This window comes from Tupaia chinensis, unplaced genomic scaffold (genome assembly GCF_000334495.1).
Source record: "Tupaia chinensis unplaced genomic scaffold, TupChi_1.0 Scaffold139585_1, whole genome shotgun sequence".
Taxonomy (NCBI): Eukaryota; Metazoa; Chordata; class Mammalia; order Scandentia; family Tupaiidae; genus Tupaia; species Tupaia belangeri.
The window spans coordinates 183,027-200,755 of NW_006199468.1; the positions used below are offsets into that span (position 1 = coordinate 183,027).

The window sequence follows — 17,729 nt, forward strand, 5'->3', positions numbered from 1 at the left end:
CAGAGAGAGACAGATAGAGAGAGAGAGGGAAAGTGAGAAAGTAAGCCACCAAGTTCAGGACTCAAACCATGGTCAGCCACGTGAGAGTGTCCAATGCCACCTGCCACCTGCTGGCCCTCCCATGTTGTTCTAACAAGCTGGAAATCAATGCAAATGCATAACCAGAGAAAACACAAATTCATAATACATCACTAGTGTAAAACTATGCAGCTATGTAAATGTATGGAAGCTCTATTTACTTTTTTCTCTTTAATTTGCCAGAGGGTGCAAGCACTCGCCAGAGACGGACATACAAAGAGGAATAAGGAAAGTGAGAAAGCACCACCCATGGGTGACAGCCATACCACAATCCCTTCTCCATTTCTCTTTTTGGGATTTTGAGCACGCTCACCCCTGCACCTGGTGTTTCTTACACCACTGGATCTGGGACTCGAATCATGCTCTCGGCCATGTGGAATCTGCCCCCCGCCCCCCACCATTCTACCAGTTGGCTCTCTAGTATCCTTTGAGGCCCAAACAACACTTCCTACCTGAGGAATCTGTTAAGTACTCCTATAACTTTATAAGAAATTACTCCCTCTTCTTTTTTTTTTTTTTTTTTTTTTTGGAGAGATTTTCGCTATAGGGTGCGTGCGCTCACCAGACAGACAGAGAGACAGAGAGACAGAAAGTGAGAAATCACCCCCTGGGGGGATGGTCACGCCGCAATCCCTTCTCCTACATTCTCCTCTTGGGATCTTGGGCATGCACACACATGTGCCCGGCATGAGTTTAAGCCACAAGGTCCAGGACTTGAACCGTGGTTGACTACATACGAGTCCAGCCATTTCACCAACTGCTGGTCTCAGGGTGCATGCTCTTGCCAGAGACAGAGAGAGATAGTGGTAGAGAAAGCCAGAAATCCCCTGGAGGGGGTTATGGTCACACCACAATCCCCTCTCTTCCATTCTCCTCAGGATTTGGGGCATGCATGCAGAAGCACCTGGTATGATTTTTCAAGCCACCATGTCCAAGACTCAAACTGTGGTTGGCCATGTGGGAATCCAGTGTCTTAACCACCATGCCACCTGCCAGCCCCTGGACAACTTCTTTCTTAATTTTATTCCCCTTTCATCTTGATATCTTATATGAGGAGTCTTCAAAAAATCCCATGGAAAATGTGCATTATGAAAAACCCTGGGCCAGCCAGTGGTGTGTGGTTAAGATTGCTGGATCCCACACTGCCAATTGTGCAGTTTGAGTCCCGAACCTGGCAGCTTGCCTGTGCATGCCCAAAATCCACAGAAGAAAAAGGATTGCGGTGTGGCCAGCTCCCCTGAGGAAGGTGCTTTCTCAATTTCCATCTCTCCCTCCTTCTTTGTTTCTCTCCAACAAGGGCATGCACCCTATAGCAAATTATCAAAAAGAAAAGAAAAATCCTTGCAGGGATTTTAGAAAAAAATGCACCAAGATAAACTTGTACGTTAATTCTAACTTTCACAAAGCTTTTTGAAGCCCCCTAGTATTGAACAGACTTTACAATCCACAAAGCACAGTTCCACTTTCTCATGAACTCTCCCAACAACCAACAGATGGGTACTGTACCGTTTCAGATGGCTCAGAGGGGTTGTCTAGTCCCACAAGTCTGCCTTCTGTCCTGGCATCACCACTCCAGCCTCGGCACCTGGTGCTTTCCTGGCTCTGTCTCTCATCAGTCCTTCCCGCTTCTGTGCACTCGCTCCTGACTCTACCTCTTCCCAGCCAACATGAAGCTCCTGTGTTCTCAGGCTCCATGATTCTAGTGTGGTGGAGCAGATGGGAGTCATTTAAGGGCCAAGAACAAGCAATATTTTTCCACCTGGAGACAGACTTGAGCCAGTCACTTAAAAAAAAAAAAGAATTATTTATTTAATCTTATTACTATTCTATTTGCTATAGGACACATCAACTCATGAGAGGGACAGAGACAGAGAAAAAAAAGGAAGTGGGGAAGCAAGCCATCAAGTCCGACACTCGAACCACAGTTGGCCATGTGCGAGTCCAGTGCCCCCATCACCATGCCACCTCTGGCCCTGTGCAAGTCATCTTTTAAACATTGTTCCTTCACTATTCTTGAGAAAATAGTCGTGGGCCTTGTAAACAAGATCTCAGTGGTGCTGTGACCTTCTCCAGATGCTTTATTCACTTTGTTTCACTTCCCCTGTAAGGGCAGGCTCTAGTGTCTCCACAACCCAGTCAACAGAAACTGTGTGAAGCCAGGTGCTTAACGGTCAGAGAGCTTCTACATCCCCTGCTGACCGGGACCTCGATGTTCAGTATCTGGGTGATGACATACCACACTGCCCAACGAACACACCAAGGAACGCAGCTCTTAGGGTTCCGTGGTTTATGAAGTGGTTAAAGACCCTGGGCAAAGACAACAGTCCTTTTTTTAAAAAAAAAAAAAAAAATTATTTTATTGAGCTTTGTTTATTTAATTAATTAATTTTTATTTAAATTTGACCAGAGTGAAAGTGAGCTACTGGGTCCGGGACTCGAACTTCAGTCAGCTATGAGGGAGTCCAGGACCCTTAACCATCACACCACCTGCTGGCCCCAAAACCTGCAAGTTCTTAAACAGAGAAGTCATGCTAGGAAGGAAAAAATAGAGAGAGAGAGAGAGAGAGAGAGAGAGAGGGTTGCTACTCACCTAGCTTTCTCGTGTTTACTTAGTCCCTTCCCCCTCTAAAATGAAAAGGATCCAGAGCTTCAGAGAGAAAGGAGGGGCAGTGTGAGCCAGGGAAGTGAGTAACTGGTAGAAGAGAAACACAGCCTTCCCTGGTTGGGAGGTCATGTGGAAGGGCTGCCTTCTGCAGTTGCCAGGCAACAAGTGTCAACAGCACAGGATCATGGCCACTAACTACAGTGCCAACCAGGTACGTTTTCTTTCTCCACGACTTTCACATTACATTTCCCCTTCCAGATTCTATCTTTAGATTGACTTCTCCCGTAGGATTCTGATCTGCGAGCAGATAGCTGAGAGAGGGATGATACAGGACAAGGGGACTTCAAAAATTTCATGGAAAAAGAGTAGAGTATGGGTTTGCTTTGGTACAAGAAATATTGAGAGATCCACATGTAGTTTTTTCATAATATACATCTTCCATGGGCATTTAAAATTATTTATTCATTTAATTCCATTTGTTATTATTTCTTTTCTTTTCTTTTTTTTGGAGAGGTTTTTGCTATAGGGCGCGTGTGCTCGCCAGACAGAGAGAGAGAGATAGAGAGACAGAAAGCGAGAAATCACCCCCCCCGGGGGGATGGCCACGCCGCAATCCCTTCTCCTCCCTTCTCCTCTCGGGATCTTGGGCACGCACGCACACGCGCCCGGCGTGAGTTTTAAGCCACCGGGTCCGGGACACGAGCCGTGGTCGACTACGTGGGAGTCCAGTGACATGGCCATTACGCTAACTGCTGGTTCCCTTGTTATTATTTCTTTTTAATTTGACCAGAGCGAGACACAGAGAGAGAAAGGGAAAGCAAGAAAGTAAGCCGCCAGGTCCAGGACTTGAACCAGTTGGCCACGTGGTAACCCAGCACCTTTAACCACTATACCACCGGCTGTCCCTTCCATGAACATTTTTAAGATCCCTTGTATTTCATCTCCTAGAGAAGAGAGGGCTCAGGGAAAAATAAAATGTACCTCTAGGTTACATTTGTAGGGTAAAAAACCTCAGGTCAGCAATTTATTAGGCTGTCCTGGAAAGTCATGACATATTTTAGTCCTTTTCTGTCCAAAAATGTGTGATGACTTCCCTGATGATCCAATATTTTCTGTAATGGGCCAGAGAATAAATATTTCAGTTCTGCAGGCCAGTGGCAAATAGAAAAGGGATTATGGCATGGCCTATCTACTCCAACCCCAGGCCCTTGGGAGACACTTTCTCTACATCTCTTTCTTTCTCCATTGAGCAAATTAAAAGACAATAGGGACCAGCAGATGATATAAAGTTATGTCACTGGACTCCCATGTAGTTGACCATGGTTCGAGTATCAGACCCAGTAGCTTAAAACTCATGCTGGACACGTGTGCGCGTGCCCAAAATCCCAAGAGGAGAATGGAGAAGGGAATGCAGCATGGCCATCCCCGCAGGGGGTAATTTCTCACTTTCAGTCTCTTTGTCTCTGTCTCTTCAGCAAGTGCACACTATAGAAAAAATCTCTCTTAAAAAAAAAAAAAAGTTTGGCAGTGGGGGGGGGGGGGTAAGAGCACTGGATTCCTACATGGTCAACTGCAGTTCAAGTCCCAGACCTGGTGGCTTGCTTTCTCGCTTTCCCCCTTTCTCTCTCTGTCCTTCTCTGATCAAACTTAAATAAATAAATATTAAATAAAATAATTCTTTTTAAAAAAGACAAAAATATGGGACTAGCAGTTGGTGTAATGGCCATATTGCTGGACTTCCATTTAGTTGGCCGCAGTTCAAGTCCCGGACCCGATGGGTTAAACTCGTGCGTGTGTGCCCAAGATCCCGAGAGAAGACTGGAGAAGGGATTGCAGTGTAGCCATCCGTCTCTGTCTTTGTGGCAAGCACACACACCCTGTAGCAAAAACAATTCTAAATTTAAAAAAAATGTAGGAACTTAGATAATGAATAAAAACACTGGGCCTGGCAGGTGGTGTGGTGGTTAAGGGCACTGGACTCCCATACAGTCAACTATGGTTCAAGTTCTATACCTGGTAGCTTGCTTTCTCACTTGCCCTCTCTCCCACTGTTACTCTCTGGTCTAAATAAATAAATAAAGTTAAATAAAAGATAATTCCAAAAAAGAAAACACTTTCTCATAAAACTTTTGACAAATTTAAAAATCCTATATCTGAGTGGTTTTCTGTAATACTAATAAACACAGTGGAATTTTTTTTGGGGGGTGAGAAAATATTTTGCTTAATTGGGATTCAATTAGCATTTCCTTTTAACAAATCCACAACAAATGTTCATCGATAAAACCTGTTCTTAGATCTTGGGCTATTCAAAAACAATATGAATTTGGCCCAGGGCATAGTTTGCCAATCCTGGTCTACATTGGTGCTGTTCAGTAAAAGGAGTATGAGCCACAAATGTAATTTAAAAAAAAAAGATCTAATTTTAATATTGTAATTACTTAATTTGCTATAGAGCATGTGTGCTTACCAGAGAGAAAAAGAGAAAGCAAACTGCCAGGTCCAGGACTCGACCAGGTCTCACGTGGGAGTCCAGTGCCTTAACTACCATGCCACCTACTGGCTCCCAAAATTCTTAAATTTTTTAGTAGCCACATTAAAAAAATTGGGGACCAGCAGATGGCATAATGGTTATATCACTGGACTGCCATGTAGTAGGCTGTATTCAAGTCTCAGACTCAGCAGCTTACAACTCACTCCAGGCGTGTATGCGTGTGTGCCCCGAATCTGAGAAGACAATGGAGGAGAAGGGATCGCAACGTGGTGATTTCTTGTTTTCTGTCAATGTCTCTCCAGCAAGTCCACAAGCCCTATAGCAAAAATCTCCCTAAAAAAAAATTAAAAAACTTAACTAGAATGTGCACTTGCCAGAGAGAAAGAGGAGAGAAGAAAGTAGCCCCCATGGAACAGGTCATGCTGCAATCCCTTCTTCTCCAGCTTTCTTCAGGATTTTGGGCACGTACACACATGTACCCAGCGTGTTTCTCAAGACACCAGGTCCAGGATTCAAATTACGTGGTTGGCCAATGTGGGATATGTCTGCCTTAAATACTATTAATTAAATAATGTGAGTAAATCAGATATATTTATCCCAATAAATCTAGAATATTATTTCAATATTTAATCAGTATTTTAGAAATCATAATCATATATTTTACATATTTTTTTGGTACTAAGTCTTCGAAATTCAAGGTATTTCATACTTATAAAGTGCCTCAATTTGAGCTAGTCCCATTTCAAGTGCTTTTTGCAGCTATGCGTGGCTACCAGCTCCCTGGTGACAACACACATCTAGACCACACCCACAAACCCCTCCCTGGTTAGAGGGAGCTCAAGTGCCCAGGGTATTCAGGCCTCTGGTCTCCAAGAAGGAAGGTGCTAGTCTCTATGTCCTGGGCATGGGGCCTCTGTTCCTGAGTCTTGCCTTCTCTCCACAGTACGAGAAAGCTTTCTCACCCAAGTATCTGCGGAACTGGTCTCCCGCCAAGCCCACGAAAGAGGTAAGCCAGGTTTGGCACATCCACAAGGCGTTCCTGGTCCTTCACATCATGGTGTGAATCCCCGTCTCCTGACTCCTCTCAGCCTTCTCTGAACTCCCTTTTCCTCCTCTCCTTACATCCTTAACTCTTCAGGTGCTTCCTCCCTCTGTCACTCACAAGCACTTCTCTTCCACCTCCGCAGAGGATCCCTTCCCATGAAGGCTACACTCAGATTATTGCCAATGACCGTGGTCACCTGTTGCCTTCAGTGCCCCGCTCCAAGGTGAGACACCCGCCTCCATTCCTGGTGAGAAAGGTAAAGAACTGAGCCACAGAACTGGGAGACTGCAACTCCCACAGCCACTATCTGGAACTTCAAAGTCAACCTTTCCTATTATAATGCGAGTGCCCCTGAACTGCAGCTTACTCGACAGGGCAGAGTGTTGTTTAGCACCCAGAAGTCCTGAAACTAACGAACAGGTGATATAACTGAACGCTTCTGGGTGGCATTTATGTGGTGGGTATGCCTTTGCCTCACTTAGCCTAAAGATGCAGAGTTTAAGCTGCCACAGATGAAAAAAACCCTGTGTGGGAGGGGAAAAGGGCCGAGGGAGGGCTGGGGTCTGATGCCTTTGGAACCATGACTTCCCAAAGCTAAAGAATGGAAATAGGCAAACAGAGCTCCTGCCTTCCCGGGAGTGAGACCTATTGAAGAATCTTTTCCTTCTAGGCAAATCCTTGGGGTTCCTTCATGGGTACCTGGCAAATGCCTTTGAGGATACCCCCTGCCCGGGTGACCCTGACCTCCCGTACAGCTGCTGGTGCCGCCTCCCTCACCAAGTGGATACAGAAAAACCCCGATTTACTCAAGGCCTCCAATGGGCTGCGGCCTGAAATCTTAGGCAAGGTATCTGTCCTCTCCATTGCACCCCAAACCCTAATGTCTCCATTTCTTTACAACCTCAGAAAAAAAAAACAAAACACAAAAACACAAACAAAAAAACCTGTTGTTACACCAACTCTATGCCAGCAGGAGGAACCTCAGACCCATTGTCTTCTCTTTGTCACCACCTCTGAGACCTGAAGGGCTGAGCTAAGGGTATCTTACCTATTCAGTAGAAAATGACCTAATCTCGAAACCAGCAGAGGGCATGATGCTTACATCGCTGGGCTCCCATATGGTCAATAGCAGTTCAAGACCTGGACCCAGCAGTTTAACACGCCAGGCGCGTATGTGTGCGTGCCCAAAATCCCAAGAGGAGAATGGAGAAGAGATTGAGGTGTGGCCATCCTCCCTGGGGAGGGGGGTGGATTTCTCACTTTGTCTCTCTGGTAAGGGCAAAAATCTCTTAAAAAGAAAAAAAAAAAAAAAGACCTAATCTCAAGAACAAGTTAGGCAAACCAACTCTTACTTGAAACTAGATCTTTTGCCCACAGTATGGAGAGGATGGGAGTTAGCATTTAGGGGAGCTGGGGATGAAGTGGGCCTGACCAGAAGCACGACTGTCTCTTCCACCCTACCCGACAGCCCCATGATCCTACCTGTCAGCAGAAACTCGGGAGGAAGTCTACCACGAAGACTGTACAACAAGCATCAAGTCCGACCATTATTCCAAGTCCCCCAGCTGCCAACCTCAATTCTCCAGATCAACTCCAAAGCCCACACCCCTCTGCAGGTCACACTCCAGGTCCCCAAAGCCCAGTCAACTGTCCTAAGACCCCACTGGGAAGCCCATGTGTGTCAGAACACGGGCAGGGTCATAATGTGTCTGAGGTCCAGAAAGGCAAACCCGCAACTTCAGAAGGGGCCCAGGCACCACACAGAGAAAACCTACCTAGAGATTGAGTGAAGTAAGGCCCCGCCCCCCTGGCATCCCCTGTTGGGAATACGGAACAGGGAAATTGTGGGGTTGTGACTAAAGGCAAATTTGAAAAATAAACATTGTTTTTGAATCTTTTACTGATCTCTTATCCCAATGGTTGCCTTATTATTTATTTGAGAGCTTTTTAGCTATAGGGCATGTGTGCTCACCAGAAAAACAGAAAGTGAGAAATCGTCCCCTCAGGGGTGATGGCCACACCACAATCCCTTTTCCTCCATTCTCCTCTCGAGATTTTGGGCACGCATGCACACGCGTCTGGCTGGGTCCAAGACACTACGGTAGGCTATGTGGGAGTCCAGGGATGTACACCATCTGCTGGTCCCATCTGCTCCTTATAATCCATAACTAGGAAGGCTGAAGGAAGTAGAGCAGGGAAAAGAACTTGACAGTGGTTTGGGGTAGAATGTATTTCTACAGTTATACTCTAGAAATGACCAAGAAAAAGCTGGTCTTAATCATAGCAGAGGGCAGAACTTCCAAGAACCAGCCCTTTACTCTTACCCTTCTTTTCCTTTTTTTTTTTTTTAGGTTTTTGCAGTAGGGCACATGCACTTGCCAGAGAAACAAGAGTGAGAGATCACCCCCAAGGGAGGATGGCCTTGCCACAATCCCTTCTCCTTCATTCTCCTCTCAGGATTTTGGGCACACACACACATGCACCCAGAGTGTTTCAAGACTCTGGGTCCAGGACTTGAACAATGGTTGGTCATGTGGGAGTCCAGTCCCTTAATCTTCACATCACCTGCTGGCTCCTACCCCACATTTTTCATCCTGAACATGTAGAACTAATGACTTCAAAAATCAGAACTGTTGTGACCAGCGGATGGCATAATGGTTACATCACCGGTAACCACGTAGTCGACCGTGGTTCGAGTCCCAGACCCAGTGGCTTGAAACTCACACTGAGCGCCCATGTATGTGTGCCCAAGATCCCAGAGGAGAATGGAAGAGAAGGGATTACAGTATGGTCATCCTCCCAGGGGATAATTTCTCACTTTCTCCTGTCTCTCCAGTGAGCCCATGTGCCCTATAGCAAAAATCTCTCTTAAAAATAAACAAACACATGGGGACCAGCAGTTAGCATAATGGCTATGTCACTGGACTCCCATGTAGTTGACCGCGGTTTGCGTCCCGGACCCGGTGACTTAAAACTCACGCTGGGCGTGTGTGTGTGTGTGTGTGTGTGTGTGCCCAAGATCCCGAGAGTCGAGTGGAGAAGGGACTGCGGCCGTGGCCATCCCCCCTGGGGGGTGATTTCTCACTTTCTATCCCTCTGTCTCTGTTTTTCTGGTGAGCGTACGCACCCTATTGCAAAAATCTCTCAAAAAAAAAAAAAAAAAAAAAGTTTGAAGTGAAGATATGTAGGCAACTACAAAGAATGAAAATGAGAAGGTGAGTAGAAACTGAGAGCAGGATAACATACATGATGTTCTGCCACCACCCCACACTCCTTCCCAATCAGTCTCCTGAATGCTGAGAAGCCGCAGTCCCCCATCCATTTTCCGGCCTCCCACACCTGTTTATCACTGACCCCATTCTGCATCTTCCTGGCGCTGGCTGTTAAAATATGATGTCCTTGCCAAACTTTTCCTAGTCCCAGTGCCAAAGTGTTCCCTCGGGAACAGCTGTTCCTCACTCCAAGGGCAAAGTAGCAGACAGGTGGTTTAAGCTGAAGGAAGGCTACAAGGACTTTCTAGGGCCAGTCTAACAAAAAGGGAGACATGATCATGACTTAGGGCCGAAGGCTAGTGGGATCTGTGCTGAACACTACTGAGGTAGCAGGTCCTACTCTGCTGGCTTAAGTAAGGTCGGCCTGTCCAACTGACACCAGCTAGTCACTGCCGCTTCTCTTCAACCCATGGCGTTAAGTAGCTGGTCAACAACTCAGCGTGACAGACAAGACAGACCTCTTACCTCAGAGATCCAAAGACTATCAAAACAGCATTCCCACCAAGGGATTTAGTGACCCAGAGCCCATGTGAATTATAAAAGCAGCAAGTTCTCATGAAATTTTATAGTTTTGCCAGGTTTTCAATCATCTTTTATTTCTTCCATGAGACAGAAAGACAGACACCTTCAACCTGGTCTGCATGCAGTGATCCACCCCAAGCCTTAGCTAGCCCAGATTATGGGCACAAACAAGCCCAATATGCTTCAGGGTTCTTGGATGCAAACCCAGAGCCTTCCTCACGTGGGGCCAGTAGTGTTACCACTGTGTGGACCACCACTGGGCCAAGACAACTCCTCCCTTTTACATCTCTGCTCTCCTTTCTTTCCTAAATCCACCTCCTTAGGTATATGCATCCCTCACTGGATCATAATTTGCTAAACCATATAAAGAGGCTTAGAATTAGTCCTCGGTGGAATTCCGGAGCCCATAACTGTCTAAAAGCTCTCAACATATTCCTTCCTCTTTCTCCTCTGATATTTGCATCTCTGGCCACTTGCATTTGATTCCCTGAAAACTTCTCTCTAGTGGTCAGTTGTAGGACAAACTGTTTCCCTGGGAAAGGTCAGATTGGGGGATGTAAATGCCTGAGACCCGAGGCAGGGGGAGGAAACTGGCTTCTTCCCAATAGCATTCTCTTGCTTTCTCTAGATTTCAAGGAGACACAAAGATAAAATGAGTATTTTAATTCAGTTTCAGAAATGGTACATGAACTTGGATTAGAAAACAAGACATTAAGATTTGTTTTCCCAGAAATGCAGGAAAAATAACACTTCACATATTCAATGATTATTTTCTGGATCTTCCTCTTGTGTCAAAAGCTAGATAGCTCCTCACCAAAGCACCTGCTCCAAGAACTGACTCACCCTCTTTATCTCCCTCTAGCTGGAACAGGCTAATTCCCTCCACCCCCAACTCTCCTTTTACAGTCACACTGTGTGGGTGCTAAAGGCCCTGGGCACTGACCAATGAACAGAACTGTCCTTTAAGTCAGCAACCCACAGGCAGTGGCACCCAGATCCTCACCCCCAGTCCCCAGGGCAGAGGCCACAGAGCTGGCATTGTTTCCACTGTCTCAGGAAGGAGCCAAAAGCTGACTCTCAGCACAAATCAAGGCCCAATATGGAGAGAGAATAAGGGCTCCCAAGCCCAGAGTAGGCTGCAAGCTGTGGGCAGGAAAAGGGAGGTTTTTTTGCAGCCACCTCATCTTTAGAAACAAGGGGAAATTTGGATCCTCTTCTATTATGGCAGTTCTGCAGGGTACTCTATACCTACTGAGCTCCAGGGGGACTGCAAGCCTAAAAGGATCTAGACAATCAAGAGAATTCTGCCCTGGCTGGAGAGGAGCATGACAAACAGGAAGGTGGGTCAATGCAATAATTTGCAGACAGATGATGCTGGGAACTTCAGCTCTTCACATGGCTGCCAGCCCCACAGAGGATAACACAGTAAGAACCAAGACGACCACTCCAGACTGGTACAGCTGAGGAATCTTCAGGCCTTTTCCTAGGTCCCACATCTGCAGAAAAGAAAAAAAAAAAGAAATTTCAGTACCCTGGTCATTCCCACAGCTCTTTTTTCTTAGAAGAGAGTTCAACCTGGTAAAATAGGTACCTCCCCTCAGCATGATTCTGGAGAAAAGCACTAGTCTTGTGCCCCCCATTCACCCTTCTCAAAATCCACAATATGGCTGTACCTACCCCCTGTTATTTCAGTGACAGAAAATCCAGTCCTACTGTGTGGTGATAGCAGGGGGATGTTCTCTGGAATGCCACAGACTCAACATGGAACTTTTCTGACAATACACCGAGTTCAATGTTCTCCAAAGTTGTATTCTCCAAAAACTACCTCCTCAGTATGCTGGAAGGCATTATATGGGGGAAAGGTTCTAGAATGGATACATTTGGTAAACATTTTTTGAGAGGCTTTTGTTATAGGGCACAAAAGACAGAAAGACACAGAAAGTGAGAAATCACCCCCCAGGGGTGATGGCCACGCTGCAATCCCTTCTCCTCCATTCTCCTCTCAGGATCTTGGGCACGCACGCACATATGCCCGGTGTGAGTTTAAGCCGCTGGGTCGGGGACTTGAACCACGGTCGACTACGTGGGAGTCCAGTGACATAGCCTGTATGCCAACTGTTGGTCCCACATTTAGTAAACATTTAACTGTAAGGTTTCTTTTTCTTTGAGTGATTTTTTGCTATCAGGCCCATCTGCTTGCCAGAGAGACAGAAAGCGAGAAATCACTCCCCGGGGGGCTGGCCACACCACAATCTGTACTCCTCCATTCTCCTCTCTCAGGATTTTGGTTATGCACACACACATAGCTGGTGTGAGTTTGAAGCCGCCAAGTTCAGGACTTGAAAAACAGTTGACTACATGGGAGTCCAGCACTACATCATGTGTTGGTCCTATCTCTCTCAAAATATTTTACAGAACTTACCTATTTCAAACCTCAGTTGACTGTGTTACAGAAACCACAGACAAGGAAGGACTACTGCTATTAACTGTGGGGGTTATAATAGTGGGAGTTCACGAACCAGTGCCGCATTTACTACTGCTAATATGTGCGCCCTTCTATACTTTCTATCTTATTTAAATTTTTTTTTTTTTGGTAGCAACCCACAAAACTGATTTTCTACTCAATATGTCAAAATACACATTAAAAAAAATTAATCTGGCCCAGCTAGTGATGTGGTGGTTAAAGTAGCTAGATCCCACATGGCCAACTGTGCGGTTCAAGACCTGTACCTGGTGGTTTGACAAATAAACTGGGCGCATGTGCATTTGTGTCCGAAAACCTGAGAGGAGAAGGGATTGCTTCCTGGCTATGCCTCCTGAGGATGCTTTCCCACCTTCCCTCTCAGTTTCTCTGTCTCTCTCCAGAAAGCACAGGAATTCTGTAGTAAAATTAAAAAAAAAAAAAAAAAAAAAAAAAAAAGACTTCTGTGCCCTAGGGATATGAACATATTATACTCTAACCCATTAATAGAGTCCCTAGGGCAAAAGTCAAGTGTTTACTTACACTTTCCACACACATGGCTGCCTCAACACATGCATATACACATACACCCAGTCTGAACGTACAACTGACTAAATTAGGAGTTACTTCAGAGAAAAGCTGGTGATCCCAGGAAAAAAATCAAGATGAGAAGATGCCCCACCTCAACTCCCAAATACCTTCTAACTAGATCAGATTAGCAGTTAAGCAGATTCTACAAAGAGGTATTTGGCTTATACAGGCACAGGGTTTTACAAAAAGTCAAGCCCCACAGGCTGGTGGTAGCTCTAGGAAGGGTATGCTCTAGAACGCCACAGGCCCTGTGACTTCTTATTCTTACACACAAACCCCACTCTACTCTCCCAGGAGACCTTTGGACAAGGCAATTATCAAGCTCAGAGGCCAAACACTACCAACTGTCACAGGAAACAGATAAAATCCTGACCCACACAGAGCCAGTACTTACTAGAAGAAAAAATAAAAGCAGATTTAGGGGTTTAAGAAAAGCCTTTGGGCTCCTCACTTCTCTCAACAAAGAGATTACCATCACAGGCAGGAATCAGGGCAGAAAAGCCTGACAGTTCTGGGATTTGTGTAAAACCTCTTCCACTCCCTTGCCCCTCCCCCAGACACTGAGACAAAAGCAAATATATGGCAAGTCTCTGCCTGAGCCAGGATGGAACAGAGGAAGCTAATCAGCTGATTTTCTTTAGCAAGCTTTGTTCTGTGGAATAAGAAGTCATTAACGGAAAGGCGCTCTCTGCCCAACCCCCCCTTCAGGAAAGAAAGTGAAAAGTCATTTTAAATCAAACTGAACACTGCCCCAGGGAACAGTTGATAGATACACTTAATTTAATAGGTCATTTAGTCTTTCGCTTTTTGATTCCATTAAACTGTCTATTGGACCAGACTGAAACCCAGAAAGAGCTTATCTCTAAGGCTCTGATATGTAACTTATAAAAGGTCAAATTAAGGCAAAAACATCCCCCTGATAGTTGGCTCAGTTCCAAAGTAATGGAAAACCAAAAAGGATGGAATTCAGGGGGAATGAAGCAAGAATAAGGATAGGAAGATCAAAAAACATGAAATCTTGGGGCCAGCAGGTGGCATGGTAGTTAAGGTGCTAGACTCCCTCCCACATGGCTGACAACAGTTTGAGTCCTGAGCCTGGTGGCTTGCCTTCACACTCACTCACTCTCTCTCTCTCTGGTGATCACATGTGATCTGTAACAAATTAAAAAATAATAATGATAAATAAAATAGAATAAATCTAAAAAAAAATATATGAAATCTTAAAACACTAGAGGGACTGATCTCTGACCACATAGCAGGTTTGATTAAGGTTAAATTCTTTTATAAAGAGTAAAGAGACACCAATTTTGAACCAATCCCAACATCATGTAGGAGGCAATAGGAATAGTGTTTTGTTATTAAAATTTTGTCAGAAGAAATATGTGCTTGCTGGAAAGAGAAACAGAAGGAAAGTGAGAAAACACTCCCCCATGTGGAACTGTCATGCACGTGTATTTGGCATGTTCCTCAAGCCAACAGGTCTGGAACTCCAACTGCTCCATTGGCCATGTGGGATCCAGTCACCTTACCCACCAGGCCATGGGCTGACCCCAGAAACAGTTTTAAGTTCTTTAAAAGATTCCTAAATCTGAGGCCAGCAGGTGGCATGGTGGTTATGATGCTGGATATGGCCGACTGTGGTTCAAGTTCTGGACTTGGTGGCTTAAAACTCATGCAGGATGTGTGTGGGTGCATGCCCAAAATACCAGGAGGAGAACAGAGGAAAAGGGCATGGCCATCCCCACGGGGAAGTGATTTCCTACTTTTTTTTCTCCCTCGTTCTGTCTCCCTGATGAGTGCACACACTATAGCAAAAATCTTTCAAAACAGATTCCTACACCCAGGCCAGCAGATAGTGTGGAGGTTGAAGCAGCTAGACTCCTATAAGTCAACTGCATGGTTCAAGTCCTTCACATGGTGGCTTGAAAATCAATGGGCACGTGTATGTGCATGCCACAAATCCCAGGAGGAGACTGAAGGAGAAGGGACTGCAGTATGGGACATCTTCTCTGGGGGGTGATTTCTAATTTTCCCTCTCTCTGGTGAGTGCATGTGCTTATGACCAAAAAAAAAAAAAAAAAAAATCAAAACAAAGAACACACACACACTGGGGTGCTTGCCCTCCCAAACTCAAGAAGAGAATGGAGGAAAAGGAACTGTGGTGTGGCCATCCACCCCCCCCCGGGGGGGGAGTGGTTTCTCTCTCTCTCTCCAGTGAGCACACATACCCTATAACAATCTAAAAAAATAAAATAAAATCCATATATATTTATGTGTGTGTGTGTTTTTAAAGAATGATTTTATTTAACTTTATTTTTACATTTGACTAGAGAGGGACAAAGTAAGAGAGAGAGAGAAAGTAAGCTACCAGGTTTGGGACTCAAACCATGGTTGGCCATGTGGGATTCAGCACTCTTAACCACCACACCACCTGCCAGCCCCCTAATTCCAATATTAAAACCCAGGATCCTTGGCACCCAGTTTCTAATAAAATTGATCCCATTTTCTTCAATAGTTCAAAACAAACACAAAAAGTTATTTAACGTAACCTAATAACAAAACAATATATATAATACATTAAATATATTTGAATTCAGCTAGATTTGTCATTCTGGAATGACCGGAATGCTAAACTGAAAGTAGAAACCATGTTCATCTAGCTCATAATTTTTTTCTTGGAGAGGTTTTTGCTATAGCATGCATGTGCTCGCCTGAAAGACAGAGAGACAGAGACAAAAAGTGAGAAATCACCCCCAATCCCACGCCACAATCCCTTCTCCTCCATTCTCTTCTCAGGATCTTGGGCACACATGCAGATGTGCCCAGCGTGAGTTTAAGCCATCAGGTCTGGGACTTGAACCGTGGCTGACTACATGGGAGTCTAGCGACATAGCCACTATGCCAACTGCTGGTCCCTATCTAGCTCATAATTTAATCCCCAGCCTCTAGAACAGTGCCTGACACATAACAAGTACCAACTGATACTTACCTAATATACCTTCTATGCCAGACATATGACCTGGTCTCAAGGGTCTCTGTTACTAATATCCCCTGGGGCCAGCAAGTGGTTAAGGTGCTAGATTCCCACGTGGCCAACCATGGTTTAAGTGCCAGACCTGGTGGCTTAAAACTCACATTTGGCACATGTGCATGTGAGCCCAAAATCCTGAAAGGAGAATGGAAAAGGGATTGCAACGTGGCCATCACCCTTGGGGGCTGATTTATCTCTTTCTCGCTCCCTCTCTGGTGAGCACACCTACCCTACAGCAAAAATTCCTCAAAAACATGAATAATAATATCCCTCTTAAAACTGAAGAGTTCATGCCAAGACTGTGCAAGTATCTGCCCGGCCTATATCTCCTGCCCGGCTATACCAGGGAGGTCTTATTTGGCATTCCCCTAGGAAAGGTCCAGCATAACTAACCTTAGGAACAGCACTAAACCAGCAGTGAAGGAAAGGACACTCCCAGCTCCCCCATTCCCTTTACCCAGAAATGTGCAAAGCCACAATGGACTTACCAAGTGCCGAATCCCATTCCAAGTGTGGTACATGAGAGGGAAGACGAGTGCAAATTTAGCTGTGTAGATCAGTGCTGGGCCCAGATACAAGGACTTCACGAGTTCCAAATAAGACTCAAAGTTCCCAGGGAGCACCAGAGCCGACAAGCCAAAAAGAGAGACCCCTGAGGAGAAAACCAAGTAGCCTGTCATATCTGCCCAGCAGTTACAACTACTATGATCCATAACGCTAGGTTCTACAACAGCCCCAGGCATCCTATTCAATTCTTGAAATGATGAGATTTAAACTCACATTCAATGAAATGGAGACAGGCTATTTTGGAACTAATTGTAATGTAACTTTGCCATGTATTTTAGTACATTACTTTTCCTTTCTACACTCCTCTCTAAAAACCATACCTGCCGCCAGTGTAGAGGCCACCTTTTCACTGAATACATCATTGTCTCAGTAAGAAAAAGTAATAACAATATATTTAGTCCAGGGAAAAGAATAAGAAAAAAAATGTAAATAACTCAAATCTCCAGCACACAAAAAATTTAACTAAAAATGGATCAAAAACATAAATGTAAGAGCTACAATTATAAAACTCTTAGGAAAAAAACCTTTATGATTGGGCTAGCAGATAGATCCACATGGCCAATTGGGTGGTTCCAGTCCTAGACCCAGTGCCTTGAAAAACACACCAGGCGTGTGTGTATGTGCTCAAACTTCCTAGAGGACAAAGGAGGACAAGAAACTATGGCACGGCCATCCTTCCTGGTGGGTGATTTCTTTCTCCCTCTCTCTCCCCCAGGCAAACACATGCACCCTATAGCAAACTAAAAAACAAGAGCAAAAAAACTTCATGATCTAGGATTAGGTAGATCATGGTTTCTTAGATGTGACACCAAAACTGTAAGTAATGAAAGAAAATATACATAATCTAGACTTCAAAATTAAAGATGTTGGGGCCAGTAGGTGACGTGGTAGTTAAGGCACTGGATTTTTACATTGCTGACTGCAGTTCAAGTTGCAGACTTGGTGGCTTGCCTTTTTTTTTTTTTTTAAAGAATTATTTTATTAACTTTACTTTTTATTATTATTATTATTATTATTATTTTGGAGAGGTTTTCGCTATAGGGCGCGTGCGCTTGCCAGACAGAGA

General features: G+C 44.9%; 2 protein-coding genes and 1 long non-coding RNA gene across 3 annotated transcripts in view; 1 reads left to right on the forward strand and 2 right to left on the reverse strand.

The window, feature by feature from the left end:
- Positions 1-2,735, reverse strand: part of LOC102501914 (uncharacterized) — a 4,717-nt gene extending 1,982 nt beyond the window's left edge. Inside the window, exons 1-2 of the long non-coding RNA XR_336520.3 lie at positions 2,669-2,735; positions 1,585-1,861 (exon numbers count right to left, since the gene is read on the reverse strand). This is a non-coding gene — a long non-coding RNA (uncharacterized LOC102501914). The remainder of the gene's footprint in view (positions 1-1,584; positions 1,862-2,668) is intronic.
- A 58-nt stretch (positions 2,736-2,793) lies between these two features.
- On the forward strand, positions 2,794-8,087 carry CFAP126 (cilia and flagella associated protein 126). Its single transcript, XM_006162042.3, has 5 exons — positions 2,794-2,894; positions 6,118-6,180; positions 6,362-6,442; positions 6,890-7,066; positions 7,688-8,087. Exons 1-5 carry the CDS (start codon positions 2,811-2,813, stop codon positions 8,003-8,005), a joined length of 723 nt encoding a protein of 240 aa, XP_006162104.1. The 5' UTR covers positions 2,794-2,810; the 3' UTR covers positions 8,006-8,087.
- A 2,574-nt stretch (positions 8,088-10,661) lies between these two features.
- SDHC (succinate dehydrogenase complex subunit C) overlaps positions 10,662-17,729 on the reverse strand; it is a 61,801-nt gene continuing 54,733 nt past the window's right edge. The window contains exons 5-6 of the mRNA XM_006162043.3: positions 16,585-16,748; positions 10,662-11,509 (exon numbers count right to left, since the gene is read on the reverse strand). Coding sequence (XP_006162105.1) covers positions 11,405-11,509; positions 16,585-16,748 — 269 coding nt within the window. The 3' untranslated portion in view covers positions 10,662-11,404. The remainder of the gene's footprint in view (positions 11,510-16,584; positions 16,749-17,729) is intronic.